The following is a 17,560-nucleotide window of genomic DNA, read 5'->3' as shown; positions in this document are numbered from 1 at the left end:
CGGGCATACATCAGTAAAAAATTATCTTTGAATTCTTACAGTGGTACGTGAACTATTATTGTAACTTCGTTCTATGTTTAATCCTCTCAACTTCTGTTTCAACCGACTTATTGAAGGAAGTATCTTTTTTTAATGGCATTCGAAAAGATGAGTACAGTGATATAATGCTTGTTAATATTGAAGTTGTGAGAAGTTTCATGGTCAGCATTAACAAGCGTTCTATCATTGTTCACGTCTTTTCAAAAGTTTCGGAATGACATTAGAAAAGTAAATTGTTCCATCAAAAAGAAACATATTCACTTCATTGACTTGGTTGATACTAGAGCTAAGAGGACTAAGCGAAGAAAAAATTACGTGACCGTCTACGTACCACTATCGGGTGCGCAGAGTTACAGACAGACGAATGTCGCTGAAGTCCCGCAGTTGCAGTAAGCTAGAGCATATTCTAAGCTCAAAGTTGCTCTCAAAGCATCAGCACGGGCACTGTTCGTGTGAAATGAAGGTTTGTTTATTCGTACTGGTCATCTCACAAACAACAGAAGCAGATGGACATTTGTATTCAGTCTTCTTACGAGGAGAACACGGGTAGTGCTATAACCCCATCCCTAGAACTTCACTCAGTGGAAGAGGGGTCAAAATAAGTCAACCCGTGTCTGAGATTATCCGTAAATATTCGACAGTTTCTGAGACAACTACGGTCAAAGTTTTCACGGTAATTTATGTACCATTTAGCGAGTAAACATTCAACGGAGGCGGTGGCATACGCAGTGGCCCACTTGTGCTCCCCGTGTTCGAAACTCAATTATTATTTTTATTTTTAATTTATCTACCCATGTCCGTAGAAGATTACTACATGAATGTTTTTCATTGTACATTGAAATAACGTTGTCCTTATTCGACTGCTAATTGTATGTCTGGTGAATGGATTTAAAAAAAATTAATAAATAAAAAATAAAAATAGTTAACGGTAAAATTGTTTGAAAATTTTTTCGGTGAAATTCCTATAGCGTATATTGATTCATAATCAGTTGCAAGCGCAAAAATTCGGAAAAATGATCCGTCATGCGCGGTTTGCCGCGGAACTATCGCCAACGCGTGAAATCTTCAGCAATGTTAACGTCATTTCTTTCCCGAGTGAAATTTATACGAAGAAATTGTCATTGGGGCAAACCTGCCTATGCGCGATGCTCGGAATTTCTTTGTTTCGAATGTTTCTACGCTCGGTATCATCCAAGGGAATGTGCCAAATCTTCCTCAAGAATAAACGTAAGAATAAAACATATTTGTAACCATTTGGACCTGGTGCGTAATAAATATCTTCCAAGGACATAATAAATTTTGTATAACCAGATACGCTGCTATGGGAATTATTTTTTTAGGTGAACTATAGGCCTGTTTCAACTACACAACCATCATAATGTTACCTGTAATAGAACATCTTGTAAATTTTGGTAAATACGTTGTGTGACATGTGAGTTACTTATGGACAATATGATTTTCCGTAAGTTTTTAAGTCCTAAATTCCATGTATATCGTTGATTCTGTTGCTGTCTATTTATTTTCTGATTATATTCTTTCGTTGTTAATTTATCAGTTATCAGTTATGTGTTCCAGTATGTTCTGACGCTTCATTAATAATGGTAAGAAATAAAATTAATCTGCAGTTGAAATCTCATGGCAGCAATTATGTCAGATGATTAGCGATATTGTATGGTTACATCTCCTTGTTGACAATTCTATCAGCGATGTTATTGGGTTATATTGAAAGGATATCTGTGGTGTTGTGTTATTTAAATTTTGGCTCCGTTTCTATTATGGTTTATCCACGATCTTGGTTATCATGCCAATAAATTTTTCAATGAAATATTAATATTTTAGGTCAGTTTATTCGTTGAGGCTTAATAAGGATAATTTCTTGTCTGTAAATATATCTCGATTTCCTCTAAAATATTCACTATCGGTTGTCTGGTGTTAAGTATAAAATATCTAAAGCATTTTCCAATCGGTCTGTTGTGTGTTGTTCATTTTTAATTTGGCCGAAAAAGGTGGATGGATTGTTGTCACTTAGTGTAACATGCTCCTGATATCTAGTAGCGAAGTTTCTACCTGTCTGTCTTATGTAGAATTTTTCACAGTCTTTGCAACGAATTTTATATATACCTGGGTTTAAGTACTTTGGTGGTTTCCAGCTTCATGACTTTTTTTTCATAGTATGTCGTGTTTGGTACGCGAAACGTATGTTGGTTTTTTTTAGTAGTGCATTAATTTTGTTTCATATAGTTCCCAGGTTGTTGTTGTTGTGGTCTTTAGTCCAGAGACTGATTTGATGCAACTCTCCATGCTACTCTATCCTGTGCAAGCTTCTTCTTCCCATGTATGTGGTAGATATATACATAATTTTCTATTTTATTCGTGTATCTCTGATGAGTGCTATTTCTTTATGAATAGCAGGTCGTGAAGATTTTGTATATTTGTTATGTAACTGTGTGAAATTTACAGTGGAACCATAAACAAAAAATCAATAAACTTCCTCGAATTAACCATAAGTAAAAGGAGCACCACTAAAAAATTTGTAATATACTGAAAGCCAACAACAAGTGATAACATCAATGCAAGTTTCTGCCACCCGAAATCACACAAATATCCATACTTTCACACCATGATCAGTAGAAAGGTTAACCTCCCTCTAGAGCGCGACTGTGTACAAAAAGAAATTAAAACCCTGCAATATGTGGCACAAATAATCGCAGATGATAATGAGTATGTTGGAGGAAATCGAGATATATTTACACACAAGAAATTATTCTCATTTAATTCTCACAGAACAAACTGACCTAAAATATAAACACTTCATAGAAAACTTTATTGACATTACCCACCAAGATCCTGGATAAATTATAATTCAGCTAGAGCCAAAATTTAAATAACACAACTCCACAGATATCTATTCAATATAACCCAATAACATCGCTGACAGAGTTGTCAACAAGCAGACGTAACCATACAATATCGCTGATCATCCGACATAACTGCTGTCACGAGATTTAAACTGCAAATTAATTTTATTTCTGACCTTTATTAATGAAGTGTCAGAACATACCGGAACAGACAACTGATTGCTGATAAATTAACAGCGAAAGAATATAATCAGTAAACAAATATACAGCAACAAAGTAAACGATACTGCATAGAAGTCAGTACTTACAAACGTATGTAAAACATATTATCCATAAGTAACTCACATGTCATAAAAATTCTAAAAGCGGCGCAACTGGTTATTCAAAATTTATTAATGAACTATATGAATTAAGGACTGCTCTAAGAACATAAGAATGTAAAAGGATTGTAACCCCTGAAAACAACATACATACATATAGTATATAATAAGTGTATGACACTTATTATGAAACCCACTTGCAAGTTTGTAGCAAATATAAAGCCCTTGTATCTTCTAACTTGGTAAGAAACAATCGTATAGTAATCTGCTATGGACACAGGTAGATAAATGAAAAAAATGAAACAAATGAAACCAATAATCGGGTTTCGAACATATGACGCAGAAGTATGCCACCAATTACGCTGTCATTATGGCGCGCTAAAAGCCATCTAAATTAAATCGAAAACTTTGACCGTAGCTTTCTCAGAAACGGTGGGGTGTCTATGGATAAGCCGAGTCACATGTTCGCTTGGTCTGGCTCCCCTTCCACTTAACAAAGTTTCTGGAAATAGGGTAGTAGCACCTGTCGTCTTTTCCCCGTTAGAGCTCCGAAACGCGATTTGAAATGGGAAGATAACGCAATATAAGTATTAGGAATGGCGAATAGAACACTGAAATTTGCTGGAAGCGTTGTGGGAAAGTGCAAGACACGTTTAAAGGGAATCACAAACCATACGGTAGTGCAGTAATTCTAAAGGATTATTCTACTGCTTGGAGTTCTTACCACGCAGGCGTAACAACATACGTCGAACAAATCCAGAGCCGTGCTGTTAGGGTCGTTGTAAGCCAGCGTAGAAAGTATGAAAGTGAAATAGAAATGGAAGGAAGACGACATTGCTCTCACCAAGATGTACTGGGAAAATTTAGAGAACCTTTAGTATAAAAACACTGTGCGACCATCGTATGAATATAAGATAAGAGAGATTAAGACCAGTGCTGAGTTATACAGTTACTTTCCCGTAGTTCGATATGCGAATGGGATAGCGCAGAAACCTGATAATATTGGTACGAAGAAACCACCGCTATGCACTGTGGAGTGATTTGCGGAGTACCCCATCAGTCCAAAAGGTTTCGAAACTGGATTAATAAAACATAGAGAAAACTTCATATGGTGGTTTCAATGCTTTAGATAAGTGGTAGTCAACTTGGTCCCTACCGCCCACTGGTGGGTGTTCCAGCTTTCATGATGGGTGGTATGTGATAAGGATTTTAAAAATATTTTAATTACATTTTCATAAAATTTTGACGAAAAGTATTTGGTAAGTAAATGTTATCATACACTTTAACTTTCTGTATCTCTGCTTTATAAGTTTTATATAGTACTTTCGTACTTTTTAAAACACCGTTACTGTGAAGCCAGTGGTCGGTTAGAAAATTTTGCTACTACCAGAGATACAAAAGTGGGTGGTAGGTAAAACGGGTTGACTACATCTGCTTTCGATGTTTTATGCAGTTCCGCCCCCCCTCCCCCCCCCCGCCCACCCCCACCCATGAATACAATCTACAGAACGTTCATACAACGATGTGAAGCTGTCAGAGACTTCCTTCTTAAGGATGTTGTTCAACTGCGCTTCACATTAGCTTGAATGTCGGTTATGTCGTCAAAGCGTTGACTGTTCGTCTGAATTTTTTGCACTTTGTCGTTTTAGAGTAGATCCGCATTGATAGCATCGAGTCTCGTCACCCGGTATGAATATTTCCAAAAAGTAATTGACCGCGTTTTGCATTTCAGTCAAGTGGTGGTGGGTGTCCACGCGTCACTTTTTTTTGTTTGGGTGTCACGGTGTGGAGGACAAACTTGTCTCTTCTTCAAAACATTTTGGAGAGCGTCTTAAATTTTTGATTTACGAATGTTGCACCATTGCAATTTGTGTCACAACAGCGTTGACACACTAGGGCCGCACGTCCACTACTTAACATTGCTCACACAAAAAAAGAAAAAAAATGTTCAAATGTGTGTGAAATCTTATGGGACTTAACTGCTAAGGTCATCAGTCCCTAAGCTTACACACTGCGTAACCTAAATTATCCTAAGGACAAACACACACACACCCATGGTCAAGGGAGGACTCGAACCTCCGCCGGTACCAGCCGCACAGTCCATGACTGCATTGCCTTAGACCGCTTTTTTTTTTAATCTTCTTTTGTTCGTTTTCGTTCGTTGTATCTGCTCGGGGCGGACGTCGCAAGACACCCGTTTCAGTTCGTCTTTGACCCATTAACTCAGTTATTATTATTATTATTATTACAGAGGGCAGCTAATCCTCTGACCGAACATGCTGAGTTGCCGTGCCGGCTTGTTCTATATTGTTCGTTGAATTCGTTCGGGTCGGACGTCCGATGACACCCGTTCAGGTTGTTCGTTGATCCGTTCACTCAGTTTTTTATTACAGAGGGTAGCTAACCCTCTGACCGAGCACGCTGAGCTACCGTGCCGGCACTCGGCTAATCCAGCGCGGCTGCTCACAACAGATTGGACGAAGGCACACGTGTTGTTAGCTCAGGCTTCCATCGTAGCTACTGCTCTAGTGCCGCTGATATGTCAGGAATAAAATCAGAACTTTTTTGGACGGACGATGTATATGTGTAGCTGTACATCGTTTCTGTCGTCGTCTGGGATGCTTCCGCACAATTCACAGCCTTCCTGTCCGAAGGCCGGACATTCCTCCGGCGACCGCAAAGGTGCCGGCAAAGTGCAGCGCGCATGCGCGGAGAGGGTCTGCATCGCTTTCCTATCGCGGGCGCCAAAAATAAGCGAAGCTGCGGTCCGGCCGGCAGCGTCGGGCGGCTAGCGTCCATCGGCCTGCGCGCACGGCACCAAAGGCGTCCAATTGTCTGCTGCCGCCCAGAAGGTTCCGGCTCACGCCCGCGCCGCCACCGCCACCCGTATATAAAGGCGAGGGCGGCGCCGCCGCGGTAGCTTAGCTATCAGCCGCCGGCAGACACCCAGACACCCGCCATGAGTGCCGCGCCCTCGGTGAGTGCGTACGCTGCTCAGCAGACAGCACGGCGCTCCCGCCGCTCTGGGACCCCACGGCGGACTGCCCCCGTCTTCTTCCGTGTTCAGTGTTGCGCGTGCCGGACCTGCACTAACACCTCCAGCACAGCGGCGGAACACCTCGTGAAACGCACTGGTGTTAATCCACAGCGGTGTTAGAAAAAATGCTATGTTGTTGCTCAATAAAGCCTGACCGTGGATATTGTCTATATTTCTATTGCCACAAATCGGCGGCGAGAAAAATGCATCCATCAAAATCTCTTCTACAGTGTAGTGTTAAATGAACTAATTTTGTTTGCGTGAAAACGAATCATATATCCTACATAAACTGCGGCTTATTTTAACTCTGTCAAAAACAGGTTTGCTACACAGTGGCACATTTTCTTCGCACTTGGAGAATGGTATTAACTTGAGGACTTCTCACAGAAACAACATAAACGCGTGATTGTGATACTTAACTTCTTGGAGGTATTCTGCGAAACCAAAAAAAAAAATATAAGCTACAGTACACGAATATATAAGGTATAGTATTTGATGCGAGAAAACTTTACAGATTATGAAAGGATCTTTGGTAATGTACTCTCTAGATTTACAACGTAGGGGTCTACTAGCTCCACCTAGGAATTAGTGTGTAACTGCCTTTCAGTCTTATTTTCGGCAATGAAATTCGTCGTAAAAAATGCAACACAATTTTAGAAGAACAATGACGTACATACCTACAACACTAGAGGGAAAAACGGCATGTGAAAGCTGTCAGTGGCTCAGAGAGGAGTTCAATACGCAGCAGTAAAGATTTTTGATCATTTGCCCAATAATATAAAATGTCTCACAGGTAGCGAAGATAATTTTAAATTTGACGTAAAATCATTTCTCCTGAACAAATCCTTCTATTTTCTTGAAGAATTTCTAATTAAAAACTGGTAGCCAGTAAAAATAAAATAAAAAATCTTTTTTAAGTTTGATACCATGAGTAGGAATAAAGTGATACTTTGCTGATTAATGTTAACAGTAATCGTGTATTATATTTTATAAACTGACTCGATCCATATAATTCCGATAAAAGAATCGTTCAAGTGATTTATGGAATATATAACTAACTAACTAACTTTGTATATCTCGGCAGGCTCATTTTATAATTATATCAAATTTGATTTTATTATCCGACACAAATAACCATTGCATTTGCTTACCCAGGCCCGGAATGTTACTCGATCAATGTTTCTTGATACAATAAGATATAATTTTGACTGAATTACTCATTTTCAACGATGTTTATCACTAGGTATGAGAATTTTCTGTCAGTGTGTTGTAAATACTTTCATTTATGAGAGTCCGTTCGATATTCATTTGGATCTAGATGTCAACACTGTAATTATCAATTTATGGGGTCCTATAATAGTGTCTTTCATAGTTTGCAAAAATTTTCGTGAAAGCTATTTCAAATAGGCAATATGTATTTAATAATAGAGACTGATTAATTTACGATTCCTTAATCACTTAATACATTTTCTGTGGTTTTCCTTTGTGTGTTTTGTAGTAATGCTTCATTCCTCATGTTATTGCAATATTTATGTCTGAAGCTCAGTTTTTTCTATAATGCAGATTGTATAATAATTGATAGCGAATACTAACGCGAGTGGAAGTATAAGATAACCGAAGCAAAACTGTAAACTTGGGTCAGCAAACGTGACGTTTGCGAGATACCTGCGAAAGTATGGTTACAAGCTATCACTGTCTTCAGTATGAAATATTGTTCTGGTTAGTGCAGTTATATTTGAAATGTAAACTTTGCGATATGATACTCCTGTACATTCTCTCTAAGTTACACCCATGCTCTGTCTTAACAAAAAAGTATAATACTGCTTCAGCACGCTACATATTACAAATTACTGTACACTTGTACCTGTCAAAGATGTCCCACGTGTCGTCCCCGCATTTCGATGCAATACGGAACCCATCTCTGCATCGAGTTTCCTTTCAATCACCTTCAAATTATTTTGTAAGAGAAATTTGAGCCCAGTTGTATATTTCAAATACGTTTCTACTAAATGCGACAATACATCATACTCATGTCACACACTAACAATTATTTGAAGCATGGCTCATTGTGGATTCATGTTTACTTGATCGTCTTTGCTTCTATTATGATATACTCCTATCAGAGTTAGTTTGTCCTACTAGTTACGATAGACACTGTACATCAGAAGCCATCACTCACACTCTAAAGGACATAATAAACATTTAATATATTAATGTGACATTATTAAGTATTGACTAACCAGATGGCATGTTATAAAATTCGACCAGTGACCCTGAACTTGTTCCTGGAGTTCGCTATCACCTTGTGCTGTGAAGTTCCCTCACACGATCGTAGAGAACGTTACCTATGTAGTCATCATGCACTTTTGCATATCGCGTATAATCGGAGAGTCGGGTCCCGCTAGCTGCTCCAGAATAGACAACGCTGACTTCTGCATCGCGTTCTGGCACCTCGCCCTCTAGCGCGATAACAGGTGTCACAGAGAATACACAACATCAACCCGATGCCGCAAGGCAAACAAAATACTTTATTGACATCTTCAACTTTTTTAGTCCTGTCTTTCTCAGTTGCGTGTAATATTACGGTATATTGATAATTTTTACTTATGGACCGTCTGACAGCAACTGAATAAAACACAATTCTAGTGCCATACGCGTTTCGCCTTTATTTTCTGCAAGTCATCATCAGTGGCCCGGAATATGTACATATGTTAGCTATTTAATTTACATTTTTTGTCACTGTGCCTATAGGTTATAAACAGTTCTGGTGGTTGGTATGTCCTATTAAGTAGTAATGTTTTGAACTGTACTTACAGGTTGCGTGGACAATTTCTTACATATTACGCTCCTGTTGCATTTTTGGTGTTGTTCTTCTTCTTGTGAATGCCATTTTGCGGTTTTTTCCCACATTCCACAGCACTATGAACTGAACGCTTGTTTCAATGCAATGTTTAGGTTTCTGTTGCCGACTGTCAAATGTTTTTGCCAAAGATCGAATGTTATTGCCAAACTTTCGAGTGTGATTATTGAAGTATCTGTGATCTGTTCGTGTATGCATTTGTGTGTGCGTTTGTGTGTCATCTGCTGCAGGCGGCATGTCATTGTAAACAGTGTCTTTTAGCTTTCCCCGAAAAAAAAAATCCAAGGGAATAAGGCCGGCCAACGTGCACGTCCCCTTCGTCCGATCCAACGATTCGGAAACAGTTACTGGAGACATGCTGTAGTGTGCTGTACACTATGCGCTGAACATTCACCGTACTGGTACCGCATTTTTCTCCTAGTCTGCATTGGAACGTGCTGTAAAGACGGACAGTCGTCTGATCCATTCGTATGTTTGATGCCTATACAGTACACTGATAGTGTTTCAGCTTACTTGTTAGTTATTTTCTGGTGGTAGGAATTAGTGGAGATGGTATTTACCAACGCTGAAAAAGCCGACATGTTAATGGTGTGTGGAGAATACTGTTCGTTCTTGTGTTCTGTGCTTGGAACGATATTCGTCTAGACGTTACCCAGCTCGACATGTATTTGTAAATCTCTTGAACCAGTTATGTGACAATAGAAAAGTAACACCTAAAAAACGTGACAGGACAAATCCAATAACTGGAGAAGAGGGTGAACTTAATGTTCCAGCTGCTGCTGCTGTATATTGGCACGTTAGTTCCCTTGCAGTCGCACGGGGAAGTGGCACAGGTCAGGTAAGCGTACTACACGTTCTCCACTGACACAATTCCATCTATGCCAACGAGTTGCAAATCGTGTTAACTTTTGTAGTTGGTCATTAAGATGAGACTCACCTGAGTTACCATGTCTCTTGCCTAGTGATTAAGCAACATTTCACGCTCAAGCAAACCTTCACAGCATGCATTATTGGTTCGTAAATAATCTCCAATGGCTTCTTAAGAGGGACCGTCAGCGTCCGTGGAGTGTAAATAGGTGGTGTGGAATAGTGAACCTTCAGCTCACACGACCTGTTTTCGTAGAAGGAACACTAAATTAACAAAACGATCTCAACCTTTTAACAGAGCAATCGCCACAAGTGCCTTGCCGCAATGGATACACCGGTTCCTGTGAGATCACCGAAGTTAAGCGCTGTCTGGCGTGGTCGGCACTTGGATGGGTGACCATCCTGGCCGCCATGCGCTGTTGCCATTTTTCGGGGTGCACTCAGCCTCGTGATGCCACTTGAGGAACTACTCGACTGAATAGTAGCGGCTTCGGTCAAGAATACCATCATAACGGACGGGAGAGCGGTGTGCTGACCCCACGCCCCTCCTATCCGCATCCTCCATGAGGATGACACGGCGGTCGGATGGTCCCGGTAGCCGACTCGTGGCCTGAAGACGGAGTGCTAATCGCCACAAGTATTATTACACGTTCCGCTGCAGACTAGGAAAAAAAAAGTGGCATCAGCATGATGGGTATTCAATGAATAGCGCTTGTTTTCAACAGTTGTTTTTAAATCGTTAAATTAGACGGAATAGACCTGTACCTTACCCAGCCCCGGCACCACGTTTGGTCATCTTAGATGTTTTTCGTTGAGGAAAGCTAAAAGACACTATCTTCAAGGACATGCTGACTACATCGAACGATATGAAACGACGTATTACTGCTGCACACGCAAAAACTTCTGATGAAAAGCGAGAATGTGTACACAAGTCTTTACATGGCAGACTGGAAGCTTGTATTGAAGCAGGCGACTGGCATTTTGAACAATACCTTTGCAGGCAGCCAAAGCATTTGTTTATTCACTTTTTTCCCATGTGTTAGTACCGAAAGATGGGGAAGACCATTGTCGCTACTTATAAATTTCAAACTGCTACTGCTCATCAACTGCCTGTTCTACAGAAAAAAACACCACTGGCATTCTGACTTACCCTAGTTTCCTATTGTCAGTGTCAGTTGGCATTGTTCTGTTTAAAAACGTGACATTCTAAAACAATTACACATTCTAGTGATCATTAAAATATTTGTGTGACGCAACTGTGGCTCCTTAGTTACATTTCATTTACTTGTAAACGGCGCTATTTAGATTAATGGACGTATGTTTCTACCTGTTACCAAATTCACACACACACAGGTTGTAGTCATTCAACAATAGCCTAAACTCGGCAGCACGGAAGAACCCCGAACATACGGCTTTAGTTTGCCCAGTGTCGTCTGGAAAATTTACCCATACGTTATCGGCGACAAGACAAACAGTCATGTGAAGCAATACGATGTACAATGTCAGACAGTTGCCTCGAACACATAGCCCAACAGCACACACCCGCAATAAATATTTTACCCAGTCGGTCTAAAAAGTATCGAGACCGGATTAATAGAAAATAGAGAAAATTTAAGATGGTGATTTTCACGCCTCGAGTGTTGTACATACTCCTAGTCTCCCCTCGCTCGAGTACAGCATACAAGAACTTCATACAACTATGTGAAACTGTCAGATAAGTCCTTCTGTGGGAAGTTGTTCAACTTGCGCTTCACAGCGGCTTGAATGCCGCCAAAGCGTTGACCACTCATCTGAATTTCTGGACTGTATCGTTTTGTGGTTGGTTCGTATTGCTAACACCAAGTCTCGTCACCCGTGATGATTTTTCCCAGAACAGAACTGTCCGCGTTTTACATTTCAGTGAAGCCGCAGCAGGCATTCATACGTCGTTGTTTTTGTTCTGGAGTCAAGGTGTGCGTGTACACACTTTACGCTTCTCCAAAATAATCTGTAGAACGTCTAGAACTCTTGATTTAGAGATGTTGCTCCTTTGCGATACGTGACACGATAGCGCTGACGGACTACTACCGCACTTTCACTACTTACAGTGTTTACCCACATCTGACTGGTCTAATGCACATGTGCTGTTTGCAGTTGTTAGTTGAAGCTGCCGCCGTGGTTATTGCGCTGACGTCACCTTTACGCCAGCAACAAACTCAGTCTCGGAACTCTTTGGGCAGACGGTATACACCTCCTGGCAACAAACAGACCCAATCTTCTCGGCAGTAAGACCAATGAGAGAGAGGCTGGCAAAAGAAGTCATCAATAAAGCCAAAAGAGAGCTTGTATTTTGTCGAACTGATACAGCAAACATTAGCAAAGAACTTAATAACGGTGAACGGGCTACATTTGGTCCAAGTCCGACAAATACAGAGCAATTGTGTTAAAGCTCAAAAACTTATCTTTATAAATACGTTCTAAACAAAGCAAAAATACGTAAATATTCACCTTGATTTAATGGTACTATTTGGAAAACTTTGCGAAAACAGAGACTACAACATCTTCGCTATATAAGTGACTGATAGCCTATACTAAACTCCTCAGGAAGATCATGACTGAGGATGCATCAGAATATCATGGGAAATTCTGGTTCTACGTAAAGACACTGACCGGAGCCAATAGTCCATTTTATCTCTCATAGATCACCCTGTTTTTGAAACTGAAGACAGCAGACAGAAGGCCGAAATATTAAAATCCGTATTTAAAAGTGTGTTTACAAATAAAAATACTACCGTACTCAGAAATGTGAGACACTGAAATAGCCACCTTCAGTACTGGAAACAAATTACGACTGCTCGAAACGAACAAGGCACCAAGGCTTGATGGAGTTCTCAGTAGGTTTTATGCTGAAAACAGTGAGGAGTTACTAGATCGCAATTATCGAGAATCTCTAGCGCAGTGAACCATCCCGTGTGATGGGAAAAGAGGCCAGGTCACTCCTATAAAAGAATGTGCATGGGGTGGAACACCAAAAACATAACACATCGTCGTGCTTAACACGGTGTAGGAAAACCGTTGGCATTCAAAATATATTCCAGTTTCTCGAAATGGATAAATACACGCTCTGTAAGGTTTTCAAGGGAATCTTATAGCATTCTTCCTGCAAAATCGTGGCAAGTTCAGGTAACGGTGACGGAGGTGGATAGCGATCACACACCCTTCTCTCCAAAGGAGATCACAAAGGCTCGATAATATTGAGACCTGGTGATTGCAGGTGCCAGGGGAATGCAACAATAATTCATCCTCGTGCTCACAAAACCAGTCCTGGACGGTGCAAACTGTTGTGAACAGGGGCCTGTCGTCCTGGACCACAGCATCACCGTTGGGGAATAAATATTTGCACCATGGGACGGGCCTGATCAACCGAAATGGACACATAATAGTCGGCAATAGTGCGACGCTGTCGAGTAAACGTGGGGCCCAAGCAATACCACGATATGGCTATCCTAGTCATCACCAAATCCACGCCATGTTTCACGCTTTGGACGTAAACTTGGACAGAAGTTTTAAACAATGTGAAATAACGCCCATACAACCAAATGACTTTGTTCCATTGCGCCATAGTCCAAGTGTTATGGTTTCAGCTCCACGTTTTCCCGTTACGGAAATGTGCATTTTTGTTGTATGGCTTGGGAATTACACCTCATCGGGCAAGTCCCACCTTATGGAACTCCCTTCATATTGTTTTGGTGCTTACACTCAGTTTTGCAGTGACTCGCCCTCTTACATTGCACAGCTGCCGTTCGTGGTCAAATATAACAGCGCAACTTGCAAGCTTGGCTAACATCTGCAATTTTCTTCAAGCATTTCTTGCAGCGTTTCCATATCTTTTTCCAGCCCTTGTAAACACAGACTAGCAGACGATTGTCGCTTTTGTCGATCTGCTACGCGCTCCTAAAGTACGTCCCAAGCTCAAATATTTAGACATTCTTGAAGGGGAAGATTCTTCTCTTAGAGAATCAGTTTGTATTCAAGAAAAAACCACTCGTGTAACACATAGCTTGCTTTAACTATCTTGCAAACAACAGACGCATGTGAACAAGTGGCATCAATATTCCAACACTTTCCAAATGTTTTCTACACTCTACCCAAACGTCGAATAATAACCAGGATACAATCGTACGGAGCTTCTTCGCAGGTAGGTCATTTTCGTGATGAATATTGCCTTATAGAAACCAGTACGTTATACTTCACAGCGAATGTACAACATAACTAAAGTACCACCGAATATACGCCAAATAATCCGATTGTTACTGTGCTCAGTATAGATAAAGGATCAACCACATGGGGTCCTCAAGACTATAAGATTGTTAGGGAACTTTGGGGCTTTCTACAGGAAAATATTGTCGTTGGACGGTACTAAGCAAGTGCAGGACGTGGACGAAATCCTTCACTGCCCGACCAAAGCAGAGAAGAATGCAAAAGGGGAGGAGGAAACGAAATGAAACTTCACGGGTTGAGAAAATCAATGATGTAATTTCAGTGATTACCTAACTGATTCAAAATTACATAGAACGTGGCAGTATCTGCCTACGTATCAGTACGACGTTGCATGCCCTCTGGCCTCGATGCATGGCTATCACAAAGCCCTTGTATTGTTTCCTAAGGCAAGCGGCCCACGACAGTTGTAACCATAGACCATACACACTGAATAGCCAAAGAAACTGGTACACTTGCTTAATATCATGTAGGGCCCCTGCGTGGCATGGCCTTGACTAAGGTCTGAAGTAGTGCTGGTGGGAATTGACATCATGAATCCTACAGGGCTAGCAATAAATCCGTAAGAGTACGGAACAGCACGTGCAAGGCATCCCAAATATGCTCAATAATGTTCATATCTGCGGAGTTTGGTGGCCAGCGGAAGTGTTTAAACTCAGACGAGTGCTCCTGGAACCACTGTAGCAATTCTGGACGTGTGGGGTGTCTCATTGTCCTGCTGGAATGCTGTGCTGTCGGAATGCACAATGGGCATGAATAGATGCAGGTGCTCAGACAGGATGATTACGTACATGTCACCTGTCAGTCTCGTATCTAGACGTATCAGGGGTTTCACATCACTCCAACTGCACACGCCCATTAAAGAGCCTCAACCAGCTTGAACAGTACCCTGCTGACATGCCGGGTGCATGGATTCGTGAGGTTGTCTCCATACTCGTACACGTCCATCCGCTCGATAGAATTTGAAACGCGACTCGTCCGACCAGGCAACATGTTCCTAGACATCAACAGTCCTATGTCGATGTTGATGAGCCCAGGCGAGGCGTAAGGCTTTGTGTCGTGCAGTCATCAAGGATAAACGAGTGGGCATTCGGCTCCGAAAGCCCATATCGATGATGTTTCGTTGAATGGTTCGCACACTGACACTTGTTGATGGCCCAGCATTGAAATCTACAGCAGTTTGCAGAAGGGTTGCGCTTCTGTCACGTTGAACGATTCTCTTCAGTCGTTGTTGGTCCCGTTCTTGCAGGATATTGTTCCGGCTGCAGCGATGTCGGAGTTGATGTTTTACTGGATTCCTAATATTCACGCTACATTCGTGAAATGGTCGTGTGGGAAAATACCAGCTTCATCGCTACCTCGGAGATACTGTGTCTCATCACTCGTGCGCCGACTATAACAACACTTTCAAACTCACTTAAATCTTGATAACCTGCTATTGCCGCAGCACTAACCGATCTAATAACTGCGACAGTCACTTGTTGTCTTATACAGGTGTTGCAGACCGCAGCGCCGTATTCTGCCTGTTTACATATATCTGTATTTGAATATGCATGCCTATACCAGTTTCTTTGGTGCTTCAGCGTATAACATAGACTGCGCACGTCCCTATCTCTGACGTATTAAGACTTGAAAGCAATATCTAAGTTACATGATTCAGGGCGAAAAGCCGAGTTCGTGTCATTACCCGCTGAGTGATGTGGAGTTGACAGTTATAGTTTTTCTCATTTATAGCTGAGATCCAGCATTGATTTAGACAATTCAACGAACTATAGTACTGCCGTTACATAGGTAGAAGTGCACTTAACCTAGTTTCTCCGAAATTCCTTACGATACAGCAATGGTTACGTTTTTACATGTGGTCAAGTGAAACGTATTGACCGTTCTTTTTACAAAGCGACAGATGACAGTTTTTTAGTGAACCCTTTTTTTTCACTACGAATTCTTGTAGTTTGCAGTTCACCGCTTCCACAGAAGTGGAAGACAAAATATCAATTTCGCACACTGCATTAATTTTCTAACGATTCCTCAAGAATATGTGTGAAATGTTTTAGTATGCTTTTGTAAGAAAGAAAATTCTTTTATGTGCATAATGTCAAATATTTACACAAAATAACTGCATGTATTTTCTGACTTTTGCTTAATCCAGCACAGATACCGAAACGGTATCAAGATAGAAAGCATAATATATTACAAGATGTTGATTGCACTTGGGCAGTGAGCCAGATATTAAATCTTTGTCATTCATCCAATGACCAAGATCCATACTAACTATCAACTCGTGGAAACACTTCTGCAAGGATTCTGAAATAGTTCCCTTTCACAGTTGAGATTTTCATGCCTTTCTGAAGTGCGTAGGGTCTAAAGAAGACTTCTCTGGGCATATATGAAGTTCATTCAAATGGCTCTGAGCACTATGGGACTTAACATCTGAGGTCATCAGTCCCCTAGAACTTAGAACTGCTTAAACCTAACTAACCTAAGGACATCACACAAATCCATGCCCGAGGCAGGATTCGAACCTGCGACCGTAGCAGTCGCGCGGTTCCGGACTGAAGCGCCTAGAACCGCTCTGCCACCGCGTCGGCTTATGTAGTTCATTAATCATGCTGCTAATACAAAGCACAAAATTTGATCTGTAAAAACATTACGCTGTAGATGGAGAAGCCACAGGCTGTAGAATGAGTCAAGATCTACAGGAACAACAAGAAAATTGTAGACAATCTGTATTAATGTTAATGTACCTATCTCTATACTGCGTAGTTATATTCATAAATTCATTAATTAAAGTTAGGAGAAGGTTGCTATTTTGAAACAAGCTTCTGCATCTATCGTTAAACTAAGTTCTTGCTGTTTTCCTCCACTGGTAGCCTAATACTAACTTGATTACACTTGAATTTTTCAAGCAAAATAGGTACTTACATCTGCAAAAACTGAGTCTTGCTTGCAGTGCATTACTATTTAACATATAACTTTACAGCACACATTCTTACCTACCAAGTTACCAACAGAACTTTTCAGTTGTTGAATCTAGATTTTCAAGTAATAAAAAGCATTGCTAAATTTAAGAATAGTTTTCTTTTGAATTAGTAGAAATTCCCAATCTCTTGCTTTATGTTAGACGGGAGCTTGCTGAATATCATACCTTTGCAGCAGAATCCATTACTCCTCTCGGAACAATGGGCAGGAATGCAAAGTGCACATGAAAATGACTTTGATTGCCTTGTACTGTGTTAAGTGTATCACAGTTCAGCTAAAACTTGTTTTTGTTGTCATTAAGAAAAACCATTAAGCTGTGCAGGAATTTTAAGAGCCTTAAAAA

At 40.8% G+C, this 17,560-nt stretch overlaps 1 protein-coding gene across 1 annotated transcript in view; it reads left to right on the top strand.

Annotated features, from left to right (window-relative positions):
- The first annotated feature begins 6,007 nt into the window (after window positions 1-6,007).
- The window catches only part of LOC124777165 (SET domain-containing protein SmydA-8), a 240,848-nt gene continuing 229,295 nt past the window's right edge, over window positions 6,008-17,560 (top strand). The window contains exon 1 of the mRNA XM_047252472.1: window positions 6,008-6,194. Within this exon, the coding sequence (XP_047108428.1) occupies window positions 6,177-6,194 (18 nt within the window). The 5' untranslated portion in view covers window positions 6,008-6,176. The remainder of the gene's footprint in view (window positions 6,195-17,560) is intronic.

The sequence above is a fragment of the Schistocerca piceifrons genome, chromosome 2, assembly GCF_021461385.2.
Source record: "Schistocerca piceifrons isolate TAMUIC-IGC-003096 chromosome 2, iqSchPice1.1, whole genome shotgun sequence".
Taxonomy (NCBI): domain Eukaryota; kingdom Metazoa; phylum Arthropoda; class Insecta; order Orthoptera; family Acrididae; genus Schistocerca; species Schistocerca piceifrons.
Note: the sequence above shows the minus strand (reverse complement) of the source record. Positions and strands in the feature narration are given on the sequence as shown.